This window comes from Toxorhynchites rutilus, chromosome 3, assembly GCF_029784135.1.
Source record: "Toxorhynchites rutilus septentrionalis strain SRP chromosome 3, ASM2978413v1, whole genome shotgun sequence".
NCBI lineage: Eukaryota > Metazoa > Arthropoda > Insecta > Diptera > Culicidae > Toxorhynchites > Toxorhynchites rutilus.
Window position 1 is genome coordinate 7,386,440 of NC_073746.1, and position 20,565 is coordinate 7,407,004.

The 20,565-nt window shown below is 38.0% G+C and overlaps 1 protein-coding gene across 3 annotated transcripts in view; it reads left to right on the forward strand.

Moving 5' to 3' along the window:
- The first annotated feature begins 11,369 nt into the window (after positions 1-11,369).
- The window catches only part of LOC129779532 (leupaxin), a 126,607-nt gene continuing 117,411 nt past the window's right edge, over positions 11,370-20,565 (forward strand). The window contains exon 1 of one of the 3 annotated variants that reach the window (XM_055787077.1): positions 11,370-11,762. In XM_055787077.1, coding sequence (XP_055643052.1) covers positions 11,675-11,762 — 88 coding nt within the window. In that variant the 5' untranslated portion in view covers positions 11,370-11,674. The remainder of the gene's footprint in view (positions 11,763-20,565) is intronic. The other 2 variants (XM_055787076.1, XM_055787084.1) reach the window with 2 other exon arrangements.

The following is a 20,565-nucleotide window of genomic DNA, read 5'->3' on the forward strand; positions in this document are numbered from 1 at the left end:
TGCACCCGCATTTTTGTTTTGCACTCCGAAAAGCGTTTTTCTAACACGGATTACAAAAGCGGGTACGAACACAACGTTTTGGCTCGGTTATTCAAGATTGCATTGAAGGATATGCCTTCATATGTTCTGCTCACAGAATTTCTACGCATACCATTTGATGATTAGGCAAAATGTTGATAACCATTTGCTGCGATAACGCCTATTGATTAAACAATATGCGTTTCAGGTACATGTTTAAAACTGAGTGCCTGAAGTTAATCAAATCAAGCAAATTCGCAGTTCGAGAAGTACATACACTTGAGAGATGCAAACTTAAAAAACGTAAAAGTAAAATAAATAATCGTTTGATAATTCTTCCGTTCACACTATTTGTTCTAGACATCCTACCAAACGTAAAAGGAATATCATTGAATCTACTTGTAACGAAGAACATAATCTATCACAATGCATGAATCGACCTTACATAGCATTTGTTCAATCTTTTTACTCACAAAGTAAATATATTGAATTCAATCGATTTAGGAAATTGTTTCATCAAATCAAAAATTTAATCAATACAAACAAATGATTGCTATGTTAAGATAGTCCCACGACAATCTTGCGGTTATATCATAGATATAACCACCCATTTTTTTGTTAATAACAACCTTTTTGAGTAGTAGCAGTAGCAATGCATCATTATGGTCAATATTAGCGCAAATGCAATCCTAGTTGAAGGCTGTTTTGCGACTGGCACGCGAACCCAAATAACTTATAACATTCCAGTAAGACATTCAAGATGCTTGGTATACCCCAAATAATTTTTCGGCGCACAACATTAACGCTTGCTTCGCCATAACGTCAGTTTAATGCATTGATGCATTCTCAAAGGCACCAACGAAGCCCTTATGATGACGGAAGACTGAATTATGCCACACAGCTTGTATTCTGCTGTAACACCCATCAATGCGAATTCGCTGATGAGTTTGTCAAGAGCGACTGCCTTCACCATCAGCGGGGGGAGCTTGATTTTGGTTGCTGCCTGGGTAACGGCGTTTACATTTTCGACCGACGCGCCGAAATCGCCTACTCCGCTGTTATTCGATGCGGTGTTCCACTCGCGAGGGCTCGGTTCAGTGCGAGCGCTTTTCACTGCATCAACATCGCGTGCATCATTAGATGACGCTTGCTCGAAATTTTATTGCCCCTGGCAATGCGTTCATTTTTTGCAGGGCTCGAGCCTGCATTCCTCTTCTTCTTACTCATCACACACTACGCGAAGCGTCCAATTTATGACGCGGAAAACAACACACGATACGAATAACGCGAAAAACAGAAAAACTGAAAAAACAGAAACAGAAAAACCAAACGACGATATCCAAGTTGGATTACCACTGGTGGGGTCCAATCTTAGATCGAAGCGCAGCGAAAGCAAAGTGAACTGGATTGCTCAACAGTCCGATGCCGAATGAAAGTTTGTCTCAGTGAGATCCACTGTTTATACTCTAGGCAAGTATTCCCCTTCATTCTTCTACTTTTCCTTTGTTCACGGAGACTTTGAATCCTACGATTTCCCCTCCGTTGGTCGTCGATAAGTTGCTCGTTATTGACAGCTCTGTTCAGGAAAGCACACAAATGGATAGAACAAATGTATGGGAAAATGGAAATGCTTGAAGTTTTCATGAATTTTAACCATTTACAAACCTCTGTGGAGGCGATCTGGCGTAGTGGTAACATCCATACCTCTCACGCTAAAGGTCACGAGTTCAATTCTCACTCCCGACATTCTTCCAAAAAATGGAAGTAAAAGTGACGAACCAGCCAAATGAGTTGAAAGTCACTATAATACAGATAAAAAAAAAAAATTTACAAACCAAGGGATTCTAATGTTTAGCACATTAAACAAATTTTACGGAATTTCCGATTCCGTTAGTATGTAAATCGCCAAAATCCGTTCGCGGCAAAAATAGTTATTAACGTTAACTTTATTTCATAAAAACGTGACCTGTTTTCTGATTTGACGTAGTTCTACGTCAAAACATCCATCATGAGTAGTTGCTTCTGTCCGTACATTAATAAAATCAATAAGCTCTCTCTGATTTTCGCAAAATTGAAACACCCAACACCACATTAGGGGAAATCAGGGAAAAACTGACACTGTGGGTTAAACCGACACCCTCTGATTTTTTTCAGTTAGAAACAATAATTTGGAAATTTTCCGATGTCTCCTGTATATACTTGTCATTTCTTACGTCTCGAGGTACCTTACATCTGCGGAAGTCGCTCTGCTGTCAAAACAGAACCGGCCAGCAAACATGAGACAGTTCATGTAAAATTACGCTCGTGAAATTAAAGTGTTTCAGTTGGAAAATTGTGAAAAATTCGATACTTTTATGAGCTTAATTCATTGTAAATCATTGTTCAATGTAATTTGTGAGATGGTAGGTAGTGTTATTGCTCATGATTTCTCGAAAACATTGTTTTGAAATTTCGAGTTCATTCGGGGTAACACCGACACCTTCAGTCAGGGTAAAACCGACACCTGGTTTGTGTTTCACAGACAGGAAAAATGCGTTCTTACTTTTTGTACGTGTCTCTTGTTTATATTCGAAAGACAAAACGGCGGAGCTGAACTAATAAAACAGCCAAAACCAAAGGTAAACTCAACGGGGTCGATTAGCAGATCAATCAATGAACAGTTCTGCGATTGGACTCATGAACTTGCGCTTAGTGAGAAAACGTGAATGTTTGAAGGTATTGATAACAAAAACAAATTTTTGGCGGGACGAAGTTTGCCGGGTCAGATAGTAGTATATAGATAACCAGATAGTAGTATATAGATAAGTATATAGATAATACTTTAAAATTATTGTAACAAGTTTTCATTCGTTTTTTCAAATGTGTCGGTTTCACCCGACTTCTATCAAAATTCGAGTACTAATCAAAAAATAATCAACAGATACTGTAGAATGGTTCATGAACAGTTGAAGAGAGGTTCTGTAACGATTTGAAATCGAAGCATAGAAATGACGGAGAAAAAAGGGAAGGATGTTGTTTTGTAGGTTTATCAACTTTAAGGTTAAAAAACATGAAAATCATTCGTCGTCTGTTCGGATGAATTTTCGAACTTTTCGTGTGATTTGCTATCTTCTTGGAAAAGTGGTGCATTTAAATCGTATTCTTGATGGTTCTGACACATTTCTTCAATTTGCCTTTGATATTGTCCAATATCTCTCGAAAATCCGAACGATTTGGTGGATTGATAGTTTTTTCAATGAAGTCGATTTTGTTCTCCTTATACCATGGCATCACGGCTGTAATGGCAGCTTGTCAAGTCAGGCCAGAACTTCACTGGACCATTGTGTGATAAAATGAATGGCAAAATCCTGTTCAGAAGACACGCCTCCTTGTAATTTTTCCCGCAGTGATGACAACCATTGTCGTCGTACCACAACTACAGATCCCTCGCCAAATCATCAACTTACAGGAAAATGTATCTGCGTAAACAAATTTGAACCTACCCTACGCTTGACAAGGTAAAATGTGTTACCGACTTTTTGTCTAAAAATCCATTTTCACGTACCCTATGATCAGAAAGTACTGTGATTTTTTGAATAAATCAAAATAGAGTTAAATTTCAGTTAAATTTTTTTCATTTTTTTTTTTTTTTAAATTTTGCAATCTTTCCTCCCGACCACGTCGGGTTCTCAATGTGGTTGTGCGATTTTTTTTTCGCCTTTCGCGTTCCATCGTCGATAACATTTGGATGTATCCTTCAATCTTGACGAATTCTGTACTACTGAATAAACAAACCACCCGGATCAAAACGCTGTCAATAGTTTCTCGATGTGACAACTAGGGGCCCTGAAGTGAATAAAAATAAGCGACCAAATTCTTACTGAAACACACTTTATTTCTTAAGCTGCATTATAAGAACGCATACTTCTGAATAATGTCTGTGTTATTGAAAGAAAATTTTTGTGCTGGAATGGAAGAGCTTGCTAGTCTGGTTTACACTAAAGTAAAAATGGCACAGACCACGCATCGTGCACAGTTTCAGCAATCGTAAGTTGATTGTAAATTATCTGCGTTCTAAAATGAACCAAGACCGACTCAATGACTTGGTAATTTTTTCGATCGAAAATGAATCGTGAGCAGATCTTGATTTAAATGCAATTAAGATTCATTTTGCTTCAGTTAAAGTACGCAAGGCAAAGCTTTGACTAGAGAATAAGCGAAGCTGGTAATGATACGGATAAACTGCTCAAAGTGAACTTTGGTATAAGTGAGTAGCTTTCTCAAAATGTCAGAAACTCAAAGTTAGTGAAAAAATCAAATAAGGTGGTATTTTTTTGGGGCGCCATTTTCATAGTTTGCCGGGGGCACTGTCTACCCTCACTACGTCACTGTTCCCTTCATACTGTTGATTAAAGCTTGACTCATTTAGCCTCATAAAACCATAGGGCTCATAAAACCAGTTGTATCTCGGGATTGGTACTTATAGAATAGGTTAAGAGATCATCCCGATAACTGTTTTTGTAAAGGCGAAACCCTTCCCATTCTAGGAATATTGAAAACATACCTTATGTAACAGTTCAAAGCTACTTTTAGCCTGTTCATTGATTGTTGAGTGGCATTGGTGTATACAAGGCCCCATACATAAAATGAGAAAAAACTAGCGTTTTGAAAAGCTTGAGTTTGATTTTGTCGTCGAAATATTTGGTAATTAAATCTAACTGTTTAAGGTGAAGGTGGAAGGAAGCCACAAATGGCTGCCACAATGGCGCTCATTTCATTCATCTCCCTCCCTCACCCCTCGCTCGAAAATCAATAATTTTGCGAAACAGTGTGAAGAAAATGATTGTTTTCGCACACTTTCCATCAAGTAATATCAACCAAACTCTAATCGATTACTCACAAGATATTAAATTTTCATCTGTTGTCGCACTGTATAGTGAAAATCGTCGGAAAACTCGAGCTAGTGCTCTGAAAGTTAAATTTTCATTTTTTCAATTTTCCGCAATGGTTTTGTTTGTGAAAACATCGTTACTTTTTCGACACTGATGTCAGACATCATCATCGAAACAGCTATAAAAACCACTCAATAAAATGTTATTCCTGTGTTATAGCGTTTCATGTCATGAAAATCAATAAAATAGAATTGTGTTGATATCAATACAATTATTATTTTTACGTAATGTATTCTATAATGTAAGTTTCAGCAACTTTAACACTGGTTAAGCAAATTATATTGCAGAGCTCGGAACACGACCACGGCTGCCTATGCTTTCAAAAATAGTTAACGGAAAAGTATTACAATCAATCAAAAGGCCTCGGCCAACAAAGAGAAGGTTTATGGCTCTTCAACGTGAAAAAAAAGTGAAAAAATACGATCAACGATCAAAATATTAAGGAATTATCAACATCGAATTACTGTGCGGAAGAACTTGTTAATACCTGTAGAGCCCCAATTCTCATGTGTTATAAATTTGCTCGTGTTACACTCGAAAGGGTTTTACCTATATCTATATACATTTATGTGGTTTTACCTATACAGGTCGGACTCGATTATCTGGAGTATTGATTTTTTTTTCACTCCGGATAATCGAGTCAAAATAATTTTTTCTCTTTATTTGTTTTTTTTGCATGTATTTTTAATTTTTTTGAAAATAAAAGAGGAATTTGATTTTTGATTCATCCCCTTAAAGTCAGAAAACACATTTCTCACATTAAAAAAAACAGATTCCCCCAGAGGGTGATAGACGATCATATTTGATTAAAAAAATCTTCCTACGCATATGTTTGAATTTCAACAATGACAGAGTTACATCACTTTTTTTTTTGTTTCGGACTCTGTTGCTTCATACTGGCTCTACATCAAAAAGCTACGCTACGGAAGACGATTTTGATGCTTTCATTTGAAAGATGAGAAAATTTAGTACATGATACAGGGAAACTTCGATATAACGTACCCTCGATATAACGACACTCGATATATGTTTTGTACCTTTGATCAATCCCGAAATACAGCTGGTTTTGTGATTCCGGATTCTAAATGAATCAAGCTTTAATCAACAGTACGAAGCGAAATGTCATGAGAAAGGCTAGCTTCATCTTCTAAATGAATTTATTCATTATCTTTGCTTAAACAGCAACACAATAATGTATTATAGGCTACGTTTGTGAGTTCTTTGTTATGCTTCGATATAACGTACAATTCGATACAACGTACAATTTTGAAAGCGAAATGTACGTTATATCGAAGTTACCCTGTATAGTAGTGGAACAACTAAATTAATGAATTTAAATAACATTTTGGGAGTGAAACACTTAAAGGTTAAAATTTTTTAAAGTGTTATTATTAATTTTATCCTAAAAATTTATATTAAACTAGATTGTTTCTATCAATGAAAATGAAGTTCTTTAACCGCTCCACAATTTGTTCTTTGACGCACAACTTCTATCTTTCTTAATTTGGCTGCAATATCGATATAAAAAATTCCTGGTGAAAATTCAAGCAAAATCCTCAAAAATCATGATTTTTACCCCCTGTACATGTAATAGCCATATAAACTTCACCTTAACGTTGAAATATTACATTTCTTCATGACATAAGTCATATTTGAAATATAAAAAAAATATTTTTTTCCAAACTGAATATAATCGAGTCCAAAATTGTATATAATCGAATCACATATAATCGAGTCTGTATATAATCGAATCCGACCTGTACTGTATTCTATTAGTCAAATCATTTCATTTGATACCAATATTGAGGGGATTGCAAAAAATACATAGTCGACCATTTTGTAACGGCGACCTTCCGAATTTATGTTGTTCATAGTGTAGTGTATTCTCCAAATCAAACTATTCAGCCATTTTTTTGCGGCGGCCAAATTGAATTTTCCAGGATCATGGAATACGCAGTTTTATGATGATAGTAGAATTAAATGTATGTTCCAAATTTCAGATCAATAATTTAACAGGAACGGGGTAAATTTTCTATTAATGTAGGACAACCCAACAAACATTCAAACATACATAGAAACAGGTCAAGCTGAATGAAACCGTTCAAAAAGTAATTAGTTGTTTGAGGACTGCGGCCATTTCGAAATTGGATTTTTCATTATCTGCTATGTTCTACTAGTCGAGAACTTGAACTTTCTTTTGATACATTTTTGGGCATTTTTCATAAATAACTCTGTGTTCTACTAGTCAAGCCCTTTCATTTGATACCCATATTGATGGGGTTGTGATACAAATATATATGGCGCCATCTTGCGGTGGGACCATTTTGGATCTGCATTTTCATAAATAACTGTGTTCTACTAGTCAAGCCTTTTCTTTTGATACCCATATTAGCTATTCAATATAGAATTATTATACAAATTATTCAAAATTTCCGATAATCAAAAATAAAATACTCCGGATAATCGAGTCTAAAATTCCGGATAATCGAGTCCGACCTGTACTACTACAATGGCTCCCTTCCACCTTCACCTTAAGCACACCGAAAATTTTACCCACTTGAGAGTTTTCGAGAATGCGATTCCCGACTTAAATTGGAGGTAAAAATTACGCCAAGATTGGTCAATTTGTTTATAAATAGGATTGGTTCGTTATTGATAGCTAGCACAGGTAAATCACCATCCGGAAGAGCTGTGTACAAATGAAAAGTTCAAACGTGACATGACGACCGTTATATTGTGATGAAGAACTTGAAGGTTATAACAACGCCTACTATGCAGGAATTAACTAGCCCGAGAGGCTGCAAATCTCCGAGACGAAGATATTTAAAAAAAACACCAGATACATCAAACGAGAAGTGCGTAAAGTGTGAATGCCTTTCGCTGCTAGATCTCGTCTTTTATGCAATTTTGACTGGCTAATAAATAACAAGGGGTGGAACTTGCGATGCAGTTTTCGTTTATTTGCAAAGACACTTAGCAATTTGTAGCGATTTGCGCCGATACGATTTGCCCGATACGAAATTCTCTCAATTGAGTGGAGGAGCCGCTGTCACTTGACTGTTTCATTGGTCATGATGATAATGGTTTGAATAATAGAAGCTTGAAATGGTCGATTTGGAAAATTCAAATTTGAGGTGACTTCAAACTCGGAGAGTAAAATGTTTAGCATCAGCAAAAAACTAACATAAATTATACTCGGCCTTCAGAAGTATGTGATATGTGTACCACACATCAGGAGAAAATGAAACACATACGCATATTCCGATGCACAGTCCTGTATTCTACAGAGTGCAGTGCATTGGATGTGAGAGAAAAGATTGTGTTTGCGAATCGACCAATCATAACGCGGAATTTTCATTGTGATACTGCTTGAGATTTTTCGATTGTTGGTATTTAATTTCATAGAATATATTGTTTTATTCATTGGTATGCCCAAATTGATTGATGTAAAAATCTCGTCAATCCATCAAGAGATTACTGATCAATAATTGTGAGTACAAGAGAAAGCTTGTGTCCTCGATTTCGACCATTCAGAACGCGAGATTTCCGTTCGGATGAAGGTTGAGATTTTTCAATTCTTCACTAGTTTGTTTCATGATATCAAAATGCCAAATTGTTTTATGGCTGTCAAAAAAGTCCTGCGGTATTTTTTTTGAATTTTCATTTGTTCATAAAATTAGTTACAATCATCTGTTTTAAGTCAAATATGCGCCGTTTTGTTCGATGACTTGTTCCCAACGAGATGCCAACTTCATAATACCCCTGTTATAGAAGCTCGCTTCCTTATTGGCAAAAAACTCGGATAGCCAATTTTCACAGGCCTCTTTTGTGGCAAACTTCCGACTACCTTGCTCGTTCGCCATGGACAAAAACAGGTGGTAGTCACTTGGTGCAAGGTCCGGACTATACGGCGGATGCAAAAGAACCTCCCATCCGAGCTCCCGGAGCTTCTGGCGCGTCACCAAAGAAGTGTGTGGCCTGTGTCCTGATGGAAGACAATGCGGCCTCTGTTTATCAAAGATGGCCTCTTCTTCATGAGTGCTACCTTCAAGCGGTCCAGTTGTTGGCAGTACAGGTCCGGATTGAGCGTTTGGCCATAGGGAAGCAGCTCATAGTAGATTATTCCCTGACAATCCCACCAAACACACAGCAGAACCTTCCTGGCCGTTAATGAGGGCTTGGCCACCGTCTGAGCCGCTTCAGCGGGCTTCGACCACGACCGTTTGCGCTTCACGTTGTCGTAAGTGACCCACTTTTCATCGCCAGTCACCATCCGCTTCAGAAACGGGTCGGTTTTGTTGCGATTCAGCAGCGATTCACATGCGTCGATATGGTCAAAGATGTTTTTTTGCGTCAACGTGTGTGGCACCCATACATCGAGCTTCTTTGTGAATCCAAGCTTCTTCAAATGGTTAATAACGGTATGATGACTTATCCCCAGCTCTTGGCCGATGCTACGGCTGCTACTATGCCGGTCTTTCTCGGCTAATTCAGCGATTTTGTCGCAATTTTCGACGACAGGCCTTCCGGAGCGTGGCGCATCTTCGACGACCTCTACACCAGAACTAAAACGTTGAAACCATCGTTGTGCGGTGGAAATGGAACATGTATCGGGCACAAATTTTATTGGCAGCTTGAGATGCATTTTAGCCTTTGTCATAGTAGTACTGTAAAATATGTCGGATTTTCTCTTTATTTTGCTCCATATTTGCGACACTATAACTAACGAACGACTTAACCAAACAAAACAATGTCAAGGACTATATTATAGCGCGCAAAAATACATTCCAACAAGCTATAGTATGACTCGATACAATGAATACAACTAGAACTACGCGCTTACAACGACACCTCGCGGAAATACCGCAGGACTTTTTTGACAGCCTAATATATTGTTTTCTTCAATGTAATAAATTGCTATAGAGTGTCAAAATCGATTGACGCAAAAATATTATCAATCCACGACCAATCCATGACTGAGTCATCAGCGTTCGAAATTGGACAATTTTCCCGATGTGATCGATTTTAATTTTTCAATTTGTACCTTTATTATGTTTTTGAGAAACGTAATCCTACGTCAAAAATGCTATTCTACCATATTCTAGATTTGTTTCAATTTATTTTAGAACATTCAATCATTTTTCCTTTTGTCCCTCTTTCTGAATTGCCGGCCGTTCACACCTTAGCGATAGCGAGGTGTTCTTTAGGGTTTCTTGCGCTCCACATTCGACCCATAACTCAAACTATTTAGAGACGAATATTGTGTCAAAGAGTCACCACCGACGGCACGACGGTTTGTTACAACCGATGCTGTCTACAAATCACATGAAAGAGGAGATGAGTGGGCAGGAACAAGTCGCTCACTGCTGTGTTATAATAATTCTAAGCAAACAAACAACCATGGTCGTCTCTTTCCGGGAGAGCTGTTGAATATGTAGCACAACACAAAACTTGATTTGAGCAGCAAATATTCTTCAACGGTGCATCTTCTGTTGGATTAAAAAAAATGAAATTCATTGATCATCTCACACATTCTGAACACTGTGATCCCATGTTGCTGCTTAGTAACGTTTTCGTTCTCATCTGTTCAATTTCTATCATCCATTGTGATTTTCGCGATCGCGCCCATACTGGCCCAACCTGAACGCGGGATGCTGCGGCCCAGATGTTGTTTAGAGATAGCGCAAATGCTAATAAAAGAATGCGCACCGAACTTCATCACAAGAAGCAAACACAACACAACACAATATCCAAGCTAATTTCTCTTCGAGTGCCTCCCCCAATGGTAGGATGAGAGAGTGTGAAACAAATGAGGGAGAGGGGGAACACGTCGCGTTCTCGAACATGTCGACTGAAGGAAACTCGGCGTCAATGTCTACGACGAATGGGCGTCGGTGGAAAAAGCGCGGAAAAGCGCCAACTCTCGCACTGGGGGATTGGAGGAAGGGACATTGGTTCTAGTGGAAACTGTCGGGTTTTGTCTTTGAGCGGTTGCAGTACACGGTCAGTCAGTTCGTTGATGAGTCAACAGCGCGCACAACCGGGGTTCAATACGTCAACGTGTTACATTTATCCGCGGTGGGTGGTAGGCGCTAGTTCACCGCGTGTATGCTGCCCAGGTGCAACAGGTCGGCGTTGTTTTTGTTGATCAACAATCGGTGGCGGTTACAAGTGTTTGTGTGTAATTGATTAGCAGAGTTTTAGTACCGTACCAATTGCCGGACGCGAATCCCTCGCACAAGCTATTTATGTCACATCTCCCCAAAATGCAATATCGAAATGAAAAGTGATATGTTTTCATAATTTCTGTGTTTACATAGTGGCTCGTCTGATTGCTGCGAGCGTTGGCGAGAAGAGTGACATTTTATTCGGGTACACTTTCATGATGATGATCGTTAGAAGGAACCTCGATGATCATTAGTCGCGCGAAGTGTAACTGTGCATATGAAGTGAAAAAAAATGATGAAAATTTGATGTATTTTGTATTTTTAGATTGATTGTGCGGCACAAGTTAATTCATTAAATACGGCGGGAACTAATTTATGGCCGATAAAAAGGTGAATTATAACCCACCTAGTAAACTGCGAGCACCGATGGTGAACACAAACATCGAGAGGAGAAAATAGTGAAAATTTAGTGTGAATATTGTGTGATATGGAGGCGTGTGGTTATTCGTGAAGTTTAACGGTGTTCGTAAAGCTGGTGCATACCGACGAGGAGAAGTGATGGATAGGACATGTTACGGCAAGTGGGACCCGGGAGCACGACAGCCCTACCGATGTGCGCTACGAGAGCGGGGGATTGCCCCCGGATGTAAGTTGAACATGATTGTTTGATGTTAACACCTGATCTAGATTATTACAGACATTGTAACGAGCTAATTGGTTGAACGAGGCACGCGCTCGGTGGATATTCGATCAATGACAAGTTTATCGCTATCGGAAGGCAACTAACTGAAGTGCATTTTTGTACCACAAAGACGAACATTTTCTTTCATTTTATGCCGCTTGAGATACTAACGACCATTTATTAAATTTATTTATTCATTTTCGTTAAACAAATGTAGACTACATACTTATATATTAATTTTACAATGTTTTCTTAAGTTTAATATTATTCCTACGGTACATGTTTCTTTTTAGCTGTTTTTTATTCATTGTTGTGTCAATTAATTCGCAGTGCTGATTGTATATATGCATCATGTTTGCATAATTTGTTCTGGATGCTTTGGTTAGAAACAAATTGCGTGTTCTTAGTTGACGCCCAGGTACATATAAATTTAATTTTTCTAGTAATTCAGCTGATTGTACTCTTTGCGAAATTAGATCATTACCAAAAGAAACCATTGCAAATTTAAGGCGTTCTTTTAGTGCTTGGATGTTTATGAGCATGCAGCGTGCTTCATATGAAGGAAGTGAAATGAGGTCCAGTTCAACTTTCGGAGTGCAAATAAGAGAAACTGTTTCTGGACTGACTCAATGCGTTCTTCATGTACGACCATATACGGGTTCAAAATGATGTTACAGTATTCCAGAATGGACCTTACATATGTGATATACAAAAGCTTCATTGTGTATGAGTCCTGGAAGTTATGTGAGAAGCGCTTGACAAAGCATAACACACTATTTGCCTTATTGATTACAGAGTTGTAGTGTTCTATGAATGTGAGTTTACAGTCCAGAGCGATGCCTAGATCTCTCAATCTTTCACATTTTTCTACATTTTGTTTTCCAAGACGTATTACAATATTTGGTACATGATTTGTTCTGCTAAATGTTTATTTTTTTTTAAGTACATTTATACGCTTGAGAACGAAGGCGATGCCATTAACGTACAGAATGAAAAGAAGAGGACCAAGATAAGAGTCTTGTGGGACTCCCGAAGAGACTTTTATTGGATTTGAGAGAGAATTTTGAAAATGAACAATTTGTTCACGATTTGTTAGATAAGAATTGAGCCAGTTTAAAAGTCCTTGTTCCATTATTTAATGATACTAAAAAAGATTGTTTCCATTGTTCTGGGAATATTCCAGTTTGTAGTGACGTATTGAAAATGCATATAAGGGAGTTCATTAGCCAGGTTCTTCAGAAATAGTGGTGCTATTCCGTCAGGTCCTGGTCCTTTCGTTCCATCTCATTTCTTTAATGCATGGCATATTTCTTGTTGTGAAAGATAGTTTACCCATATGGCATTTGGATGTTCCGGTAAAAATGAAAAGTAGTCCAGATCGGAATTCTTCGGAAAATGTAATATATACTTCCTGAAAGGAATTTGCAAAGAGATTACAAATTTCGTTGGAAGAATGCCCTACATCTTCATCGAGATGCATCTGCGATGGAAAGTTATAGCCTTTGAACATGGACTTTACGTAATTAAAGAATTTCTTCGGACATTATTTGACTTCTGTTTCGACCTTTCTAATATACTTTTCGTGTGCACTTTTAATGGTAAAATTTAGTTCTTGGGAAATATTCTGATATTCCAGCAAATTTTGATTACTTTTGTCTATTTTGTATTTTTTGTGTGTTTTTTTGTTTTCTATTCTTTAAATTTTGAGCGTTATACCAAATAGGATATTTGCTGGTTGAATTTCTTAGTTTTTTTTTCTTCGGCACAAATTCTGATATTATGTTGTTCAGAATTTCGTGAAGAATATGTACGGATAAGTTGACATCTCGTTCGCTGTTTAATAAAGTATGCCATTCTATGGCTTGTAGGCTACATTTAATTGCTTCAAAATTCGTCTTGTTGTATTCCGGTACTTCTTCGTACTCCCAGTCGATGGGCAACTGTCTGTTATGTACAAAGATTGAGTATTCAACTGCTCTGTGAAATTTTTCATTTTTCCAAAGAGGAGTCTTGGACTTATTCACTCAAAAGTCGTCGGTTCTGTTAGTAAATAATAGGTCTAAATAATAATTTTGGGAATTTTTTGCGTGATTCATTTGATTAAAACCGAGATGTGCAATTTCGTTAAATACATAATGAAGGGTTTCATTTTTCCCGACGACTGGAAGTAGAATGCATTCATTATCGTTATCGGGAATGAAGCCTACTTTATTTTGATTGAAGTTGGCATAGATATGCAATTTCACTTCTGGTTCTAGTTTTTATGTAATTCGATTTGCCGTTTGAACAAATAATTCATACGACTTTTTATTTGCACGTTCGGGTCAGAAATACACATGTGTACTTCGCCAGCTATAGATACTTTTACCCAAACTTGTTCAAATTCTTTATGTTTTTCGGTTATAAGTTTTACAGTTTCAGTTGCAAGAATAACATTGAAAGAAGTGGGTAAAAGATTTTGATAAATTTCTTACATTTTTGCTGGGCTTTTCATGCGATTGCAATTTTGACAATTTATCAAAATTTTTACTATTTTTTCGACTAGTTTTTCGACTACTTATTCCCTGTAAAGGGCGCGTCAGCGTCGTTGAAAATTTTGCTTCCCTAGCATGTTGTAGCCGTTGCGTACGTTCACTGGAAAGGAATGCGTGAAATTCCCAGTTCTTCGTGCATTTACAGGAAAATTTCACGCAAAGGTTTGTGTCTGTTGGTAGACCTTCAGCTGCATGCAGCAGCATTACAGATGCACTAGTTCTTGTTTTTCCACGAATACAAACAGCCGTTGTCGTGGCCGTGGAGGAAGGAAAGATACGTCCTCACTGTGTCCATTATTCTAGAGTCCCGTAGGCGTGCCTTCAAAAAGCGTCTGTCGCCGGCTGCCGATTGTTCCGTAAGTCTTACTATAGGAGGTCAAATTGGGTCCAGAAGAGGAGATACTTCTCCAGGAGCTGAATTCGGTTCCACGAGTGTTGGCGGAATGGAATTTGCATTTGACGTTGATTGCATATTGTTGTAATGCGGCTGGTTTTCTGCTCGGATTTTCTTCCAAATCAATATCAGTTTTGAAAATCTGAATTTTTTCTATGTAGGATTCGTCTCTCAAGTACAAATTGAAAAACAAATTGTCGGTCAATTGTCCAATTTCTTAATGGATTCACGAGATTTTTACACCAATCGATTTGGATATTCCCTGACAATCATTGCCAAATTGGCTAAACTTTATATATAGAGATGAAATGAGACCTTATTTCCAATATACTGCGATTACGGAGTATCGTGTTCTAGATATTTCAAACCAACATTCAATGAAAATCTTAACATATTCCTACTCCAACTATGCGGTCATGTCTCGAACAAAACACTCCAACTTTTTAAATAACATATCGAAAAATCCGGAAGGTGTGTATTTCCTTCATTGACATTGAACATTTCATTTGTTTTATTTTATGATAGGGTATTTTTGGTCTCGAAATTAAAAAAAACATTTGGTGCGCAGTCGAAATCCTGACACTCAAGCACTAACGATGCTAACTTCAACTACTAAAAAATATTGACATATAACATGAAAAATTACCGTTTCTATAGAATCAGAGGGCTTTCGTGTGAGTTATGAATCACATAATTCCACAAAATCATGTTATATTTGTTCAAAATTTTTTCATTTCTTCAACGCGGTTTTTTTACGAGGTACGTATTACGCGGGGGTAAAATAAAAAAAAACTGGGTGAATATACGAGTAATTTATTTTCTGTGACTGTCGCGGGGCTTGTTTCGTTCTGAATATTCAAGATGGATTTATCAAAAGTAAATACCAAAATTCAATAATTTCAGGAAATTTTTCATCTTTGTTAAATGAGTCTGTCTTCCACGTGATGTTCAATTTTTGACGTAGAACTACGTGTTTGATTCCTATATTGAACCTACGAAAAATGTAACGAAAAATTGAGGGATTTCAAATGCATATTAAGTAAAATCGTTATTGCTGCATATGTTATATTATATACCATTAGAAACGAAATACATTCAGCTTTTTTTTTTATCATAACACAAACAGTAAAGATAGTAAAACAAGTAACAATCTAACAAATAAAAAGGGTATGTTTTTTAGATTTAGTCGCTGCTCTCGCTGTGGGGGAAGAACAACAAACAACATGTTTGCATACAATGCGGGTATCAATCTATATGATAGAGATGGACAAACTGTTCATAAACGATACGAAAGAACTAGTTCGCCAAGAAATTGAACGAACGGTCGTTCATTTTCAAAAAAACCGTATTTAGCAATACGAATGAACGAACTTTTCGGGAACGAATGAAGTGCAGCTGAACTAAAAGCATTTTCAATTCATTTGTTATATTTATACATTCTGTTTATCGGAAATGAATCTATGCCTATTATTTTTCTATATTTCTGCCTATGTTTATTGGTTTCCAGCTAACATTCAATGTTGTTCTTTATACCATTATTGTTACCGCGAAAGAGCGGAAGTACGGTTCAAAAGAACTGGTTCACTTAGGTGAACGATTAGCGACTGAGCGGTTTATCAAAGTGAACTTCTTTGTCAATCTCTGCTCTGTGGTCTGAATCTCCTATTCGTTTTTACATGAGGACAATGTAATTCGATGTATATTAAGAACTATTCAACATTGACCGTTAGCAAGTACTCAGAATTAGGATGGAAAGATGAAAAGGAAGATCGCTATACTCTTCGACGAGTGCCTGAAAGCTCTAGAGATCCTATCAAGAGGTATTTATTTAGCCGTTTACACTATTTAATCGACAATTACACTTCTAATCGACCCCGTTGAATTTACCTCAAAACTCATCATTATAATATCAAATTATTTTCAGAAGGAGGCACTCACTACCAAGGGATACCGTTGCTATATCAACTGGCGATGTAGTTGTTACGACCCACCACAGGCACTGTTCCAGACAAGGATAATACCGACGAGGCAACGAAGGAATAAATTATATATTTTTTTATATTGCACTGTAGTTTTAGCTAATTAGACTTAAGTTAATAATTATGTAGTTATAATATATTCAAATAGTTTTAAAATGTATTGCTTGATGGTGGCTCTTTATCCACTTGAGCCTAATTAAATCAATAAAGGAAAAAAAATATTTTCAGACGCAATTCTCGTTTAAGATTTTTCAACCACTTGCAAATAACATGTTTCTCCGTTACATTGAATAAATGTTTGATACAGAAAATATGATAGAATAAAGACAGACCCTCCCCTCTCCTCCCCTTAGAGAGGGGGGAGTAGTGTCTATTCATCATAGAAACGTTTCGTACTCCCCTAAAATATTCATATGCAAAATTTGGCTCAATTTGCTTGATTAGTTTTCAAGTTATGCAGAATTTTTTTTTTCATTTGTATGACAGCCCACCCTAAGAGAGGGGGGATGAGTGTCAAACCACCATAAAAACATTTATTGCATCCTAAAACCTCCACAATATCTGCAAAACTCGCGAACTAAATAGGTCTCGAGTTTTGCAGAAATTTGTGTTTCATTTGTATGGGAGACCCCGTTAGAGAGGGGGGAGTGTCGAACCACCTTAGAAATGTTTCTTCCCTATAAAACCTCCACATGCCAAATCTAGTTCCGTTCATTTGTATGGCAGCCCCCCTCCCCCTCAGAGAGACGGGAGGAGTGTCTATTCGCCATAGAAACGTTTTATGTCCTCTTAAACCTTCGCAGGCCAAATTTGGTATATTCTAGATTAGTTTTCGAGTCATGTAGAACTTTGTCTTTCATTTGTATGGCAGCTCCCCCTTAGAAGGGGGTGGAGTGTCTACCCACCGTGAAAACATTTATTGCGCCCTAAAACCTCCATATACCTGATTTGGTTTCGTTTGCTTGATTGATTCTCGAGTAATGCAGAAATTTGTGTTTCATTTGTACGGCAGACCCCCCCCCCCTTAAGAGAGGAAATATTGTATGGCAGCTCTCCCTTAGAGAGGGGGTGGAGTGTCTAACTATCATAGAAGCATTTATTGAATCATAAAACCTCCATATGCCTAATTTGGTTTCATTTGCTTGATTAATTCTCGAGTAATGCAGAAATTTGTGTTTCATTTGTTTTGAAGCCCCCCCTAAAGAGGGGGGAGGGGTCTCAAACTATCATGAAAACCTTCCCTGGCCCCAAAAGCTAGGGATCGAAGCATAGGAAGCATAGACCAGCAAAACCAAAGCTTCAACTTTTGGGTAAACCGATCACTCATGCTATGTCATTCAAGTATCTTGGGGTCTGGTTCGACTCTAAATGTACTTGGGGGGCCCATATTAGGTATCTGAGTAAAAATTGTCAACAAAGAATAAACTTTCTCCGTACAATTACCGGCACCTGGTGGGGAGCCCATCCCGAAGATCTTATAATGTTGTATCGAACAACTATTCTCTCAGTGATGGAGTATGGCAGTTTCTGTTTTCAATCAGCTGCCAAAACACACCTCATTAAACTCGAGCGAATTCAGTATCTTTGTCTCCGTATCGCGTTGGGATGTATGCCCTCAACGCATACCATGAGTCTCGAGGTTTTGGCAGGCGTACTCTCACTAAAAGTTCGCTTCAATTTATTATCTCTTCGGTTCTTCATTCGGGGTAAGGTCATGAACCCATTGGTGATCGGAAATTTTGAGCAGCTGATCGAGTTAAATTTTCACTCCGGATTCATGAGCTCATATCATGAATTCATCTCCATGCAGGTTGATCCTTCTCCGTATATTCCCAACCGTGTTTGTTTTCTTGACTACATCAATTCCTCTGTACATTTTGATCTGTTCATGAAGGAGAAAATCCATGAAATTCCAGATTATCTTCGATCGGGGATCGCTCTTACGACCTTCAATGCAAAGTATGGGCGTATCAATTGTGATAATATGTACTTTACTGATGGGTCCTCTATGAATGAGTTCACAGGATTTGGAGTGTTCAACGAATTTTTTAGCACCTCCCACAGTCTTCAGAATCCTTGCTCAGTGTATATTGCTGAATTGGCAGCAATTCACTGGGCGCTGGACAGCGTCGCCTCACGACCTGTTGAACACTATTACATTATAACGGATAGTCTTAGCTCTGTCGAAGCTATCCTTTCAGTGAGGCCGGAAAAGCACTCGCCGTATTTCCTTGAGAAAATACGAGAAATTTTGAGTGCTTTATCCAGACGCTGTTATGTCATTACCTTTGTCTGGGTCCCTTCACATTGCTCAATTCCGGGTAATGAGAGGGCTGATTATTAGCAAAGGTAGGTGCGATTGTAGGCGACATTTATCAGCGTCAAATCGCCTTCAATGAATTTTATTCTTTAGTCCGTAAAAATACAATCGCTAACTGGCAACGCAAGTGGAACGAAGATGAATTGGGCCGGTGGTTTCACTCGATTATCCCTAACGTTAGCCTTAAACCATGGTTCCAAAAGTCTGGACTTGAGTCGGGACTTTATTCGCACCTTCTCTCGGCTCATGTCCAATCACTGTTCGTTAGATGCGCTACTCTTTCGTATTAAGGTAATATTATATTATCAGGCACGTAGCGTAACCGGCACGGCACGTTTCATGCAAGACAAATATTATTGCGTGAGTTTCAAATGTGTATGCGTATATATAGCGGAACGGCTCCGGGCATACACAGCACGCTTCAGACAAATGCATGAAGGAATTCTCGAAAAGAATATTTTGCCGGTGCCGGGCACGAACTACATGGGCGAGTAGCACCATACATACAAACCCAACGTCGAAGTTCGTGGTGTGGGTGCGTTCGTCGCTCTTCGGTACGACATCGGTTCAATCACCAGTAGCATTTCTCCGCTCCGTCTGCGCTGCCGATCCGTACAGAGAAGTTGCTATGCCTGATGATATGAATACATCATGTATTTGTCTGCCGGTGTCGGTACGTGCCTGATAATATAAAACGGCCTTTAATCTCGCCGACAGCAATATCTGTGTTTGTGGCCAAGGTTACCACGACATCGAACACGTTGTTGGTCGTGCGAGGGAAATGTTGTTGCCAGATCGAATTTAGAAAACTCTCTTCGGGCCACAGGAAGGCAGCCCAATGTGCCGGTGAGAGATGTGTTGGCTCGGCTAGATTTTGATTACATGGTCCAAATATATGTTTTCCTTAAAACTATCGATCTTCGAGTGTGATTGTTCTTACATCCTTTTCCCCTCCTTTTCGTACTTCGCGAGCTATCGATTCCCTTCTAACTAACATGAGAATAAGTTAAATTGTTAATACATATTAGATGTGACGATAGTTTTAAGAATTCAGTGTGATGTGTGAGTATTAATGTGAATGTAAGTGTTAGTTTGAACATTGTTACAATCTCCTTACATCCCATACTTTTCCTAAGGAAAATGTGTCACCCTTCTAAACTCGAGTCGACCGCGAGTAATCGGCTGCCTATTTTATTAACCGTAGAATTAAGAAAACATGTTAATAGTAAATATATAGTTAAGAGTTTGGCTTCTTTAAACCTGTGTAACTGAGCCTGTACAAATAAACAATTAACAAAAAAAAAACATCGCCGAGGCAATCTACAATCTAAGTTTAAGAATGCGCTCTAAGATGATAGCTTTGTATCGTATTCAGCTGAGCTGAATAAATGAAACATAAAACGTTGATTTATATTTCTGTAGGGAAGAGTTTATTAGTAAAGATATTTATGTAAATTTATGAACATCGATTCAAAAAAAAAAACCCAGAGAATTCCAGTTCATATAGTGGTTTTTCTAGGATCACCATTTAAAGCTTAAT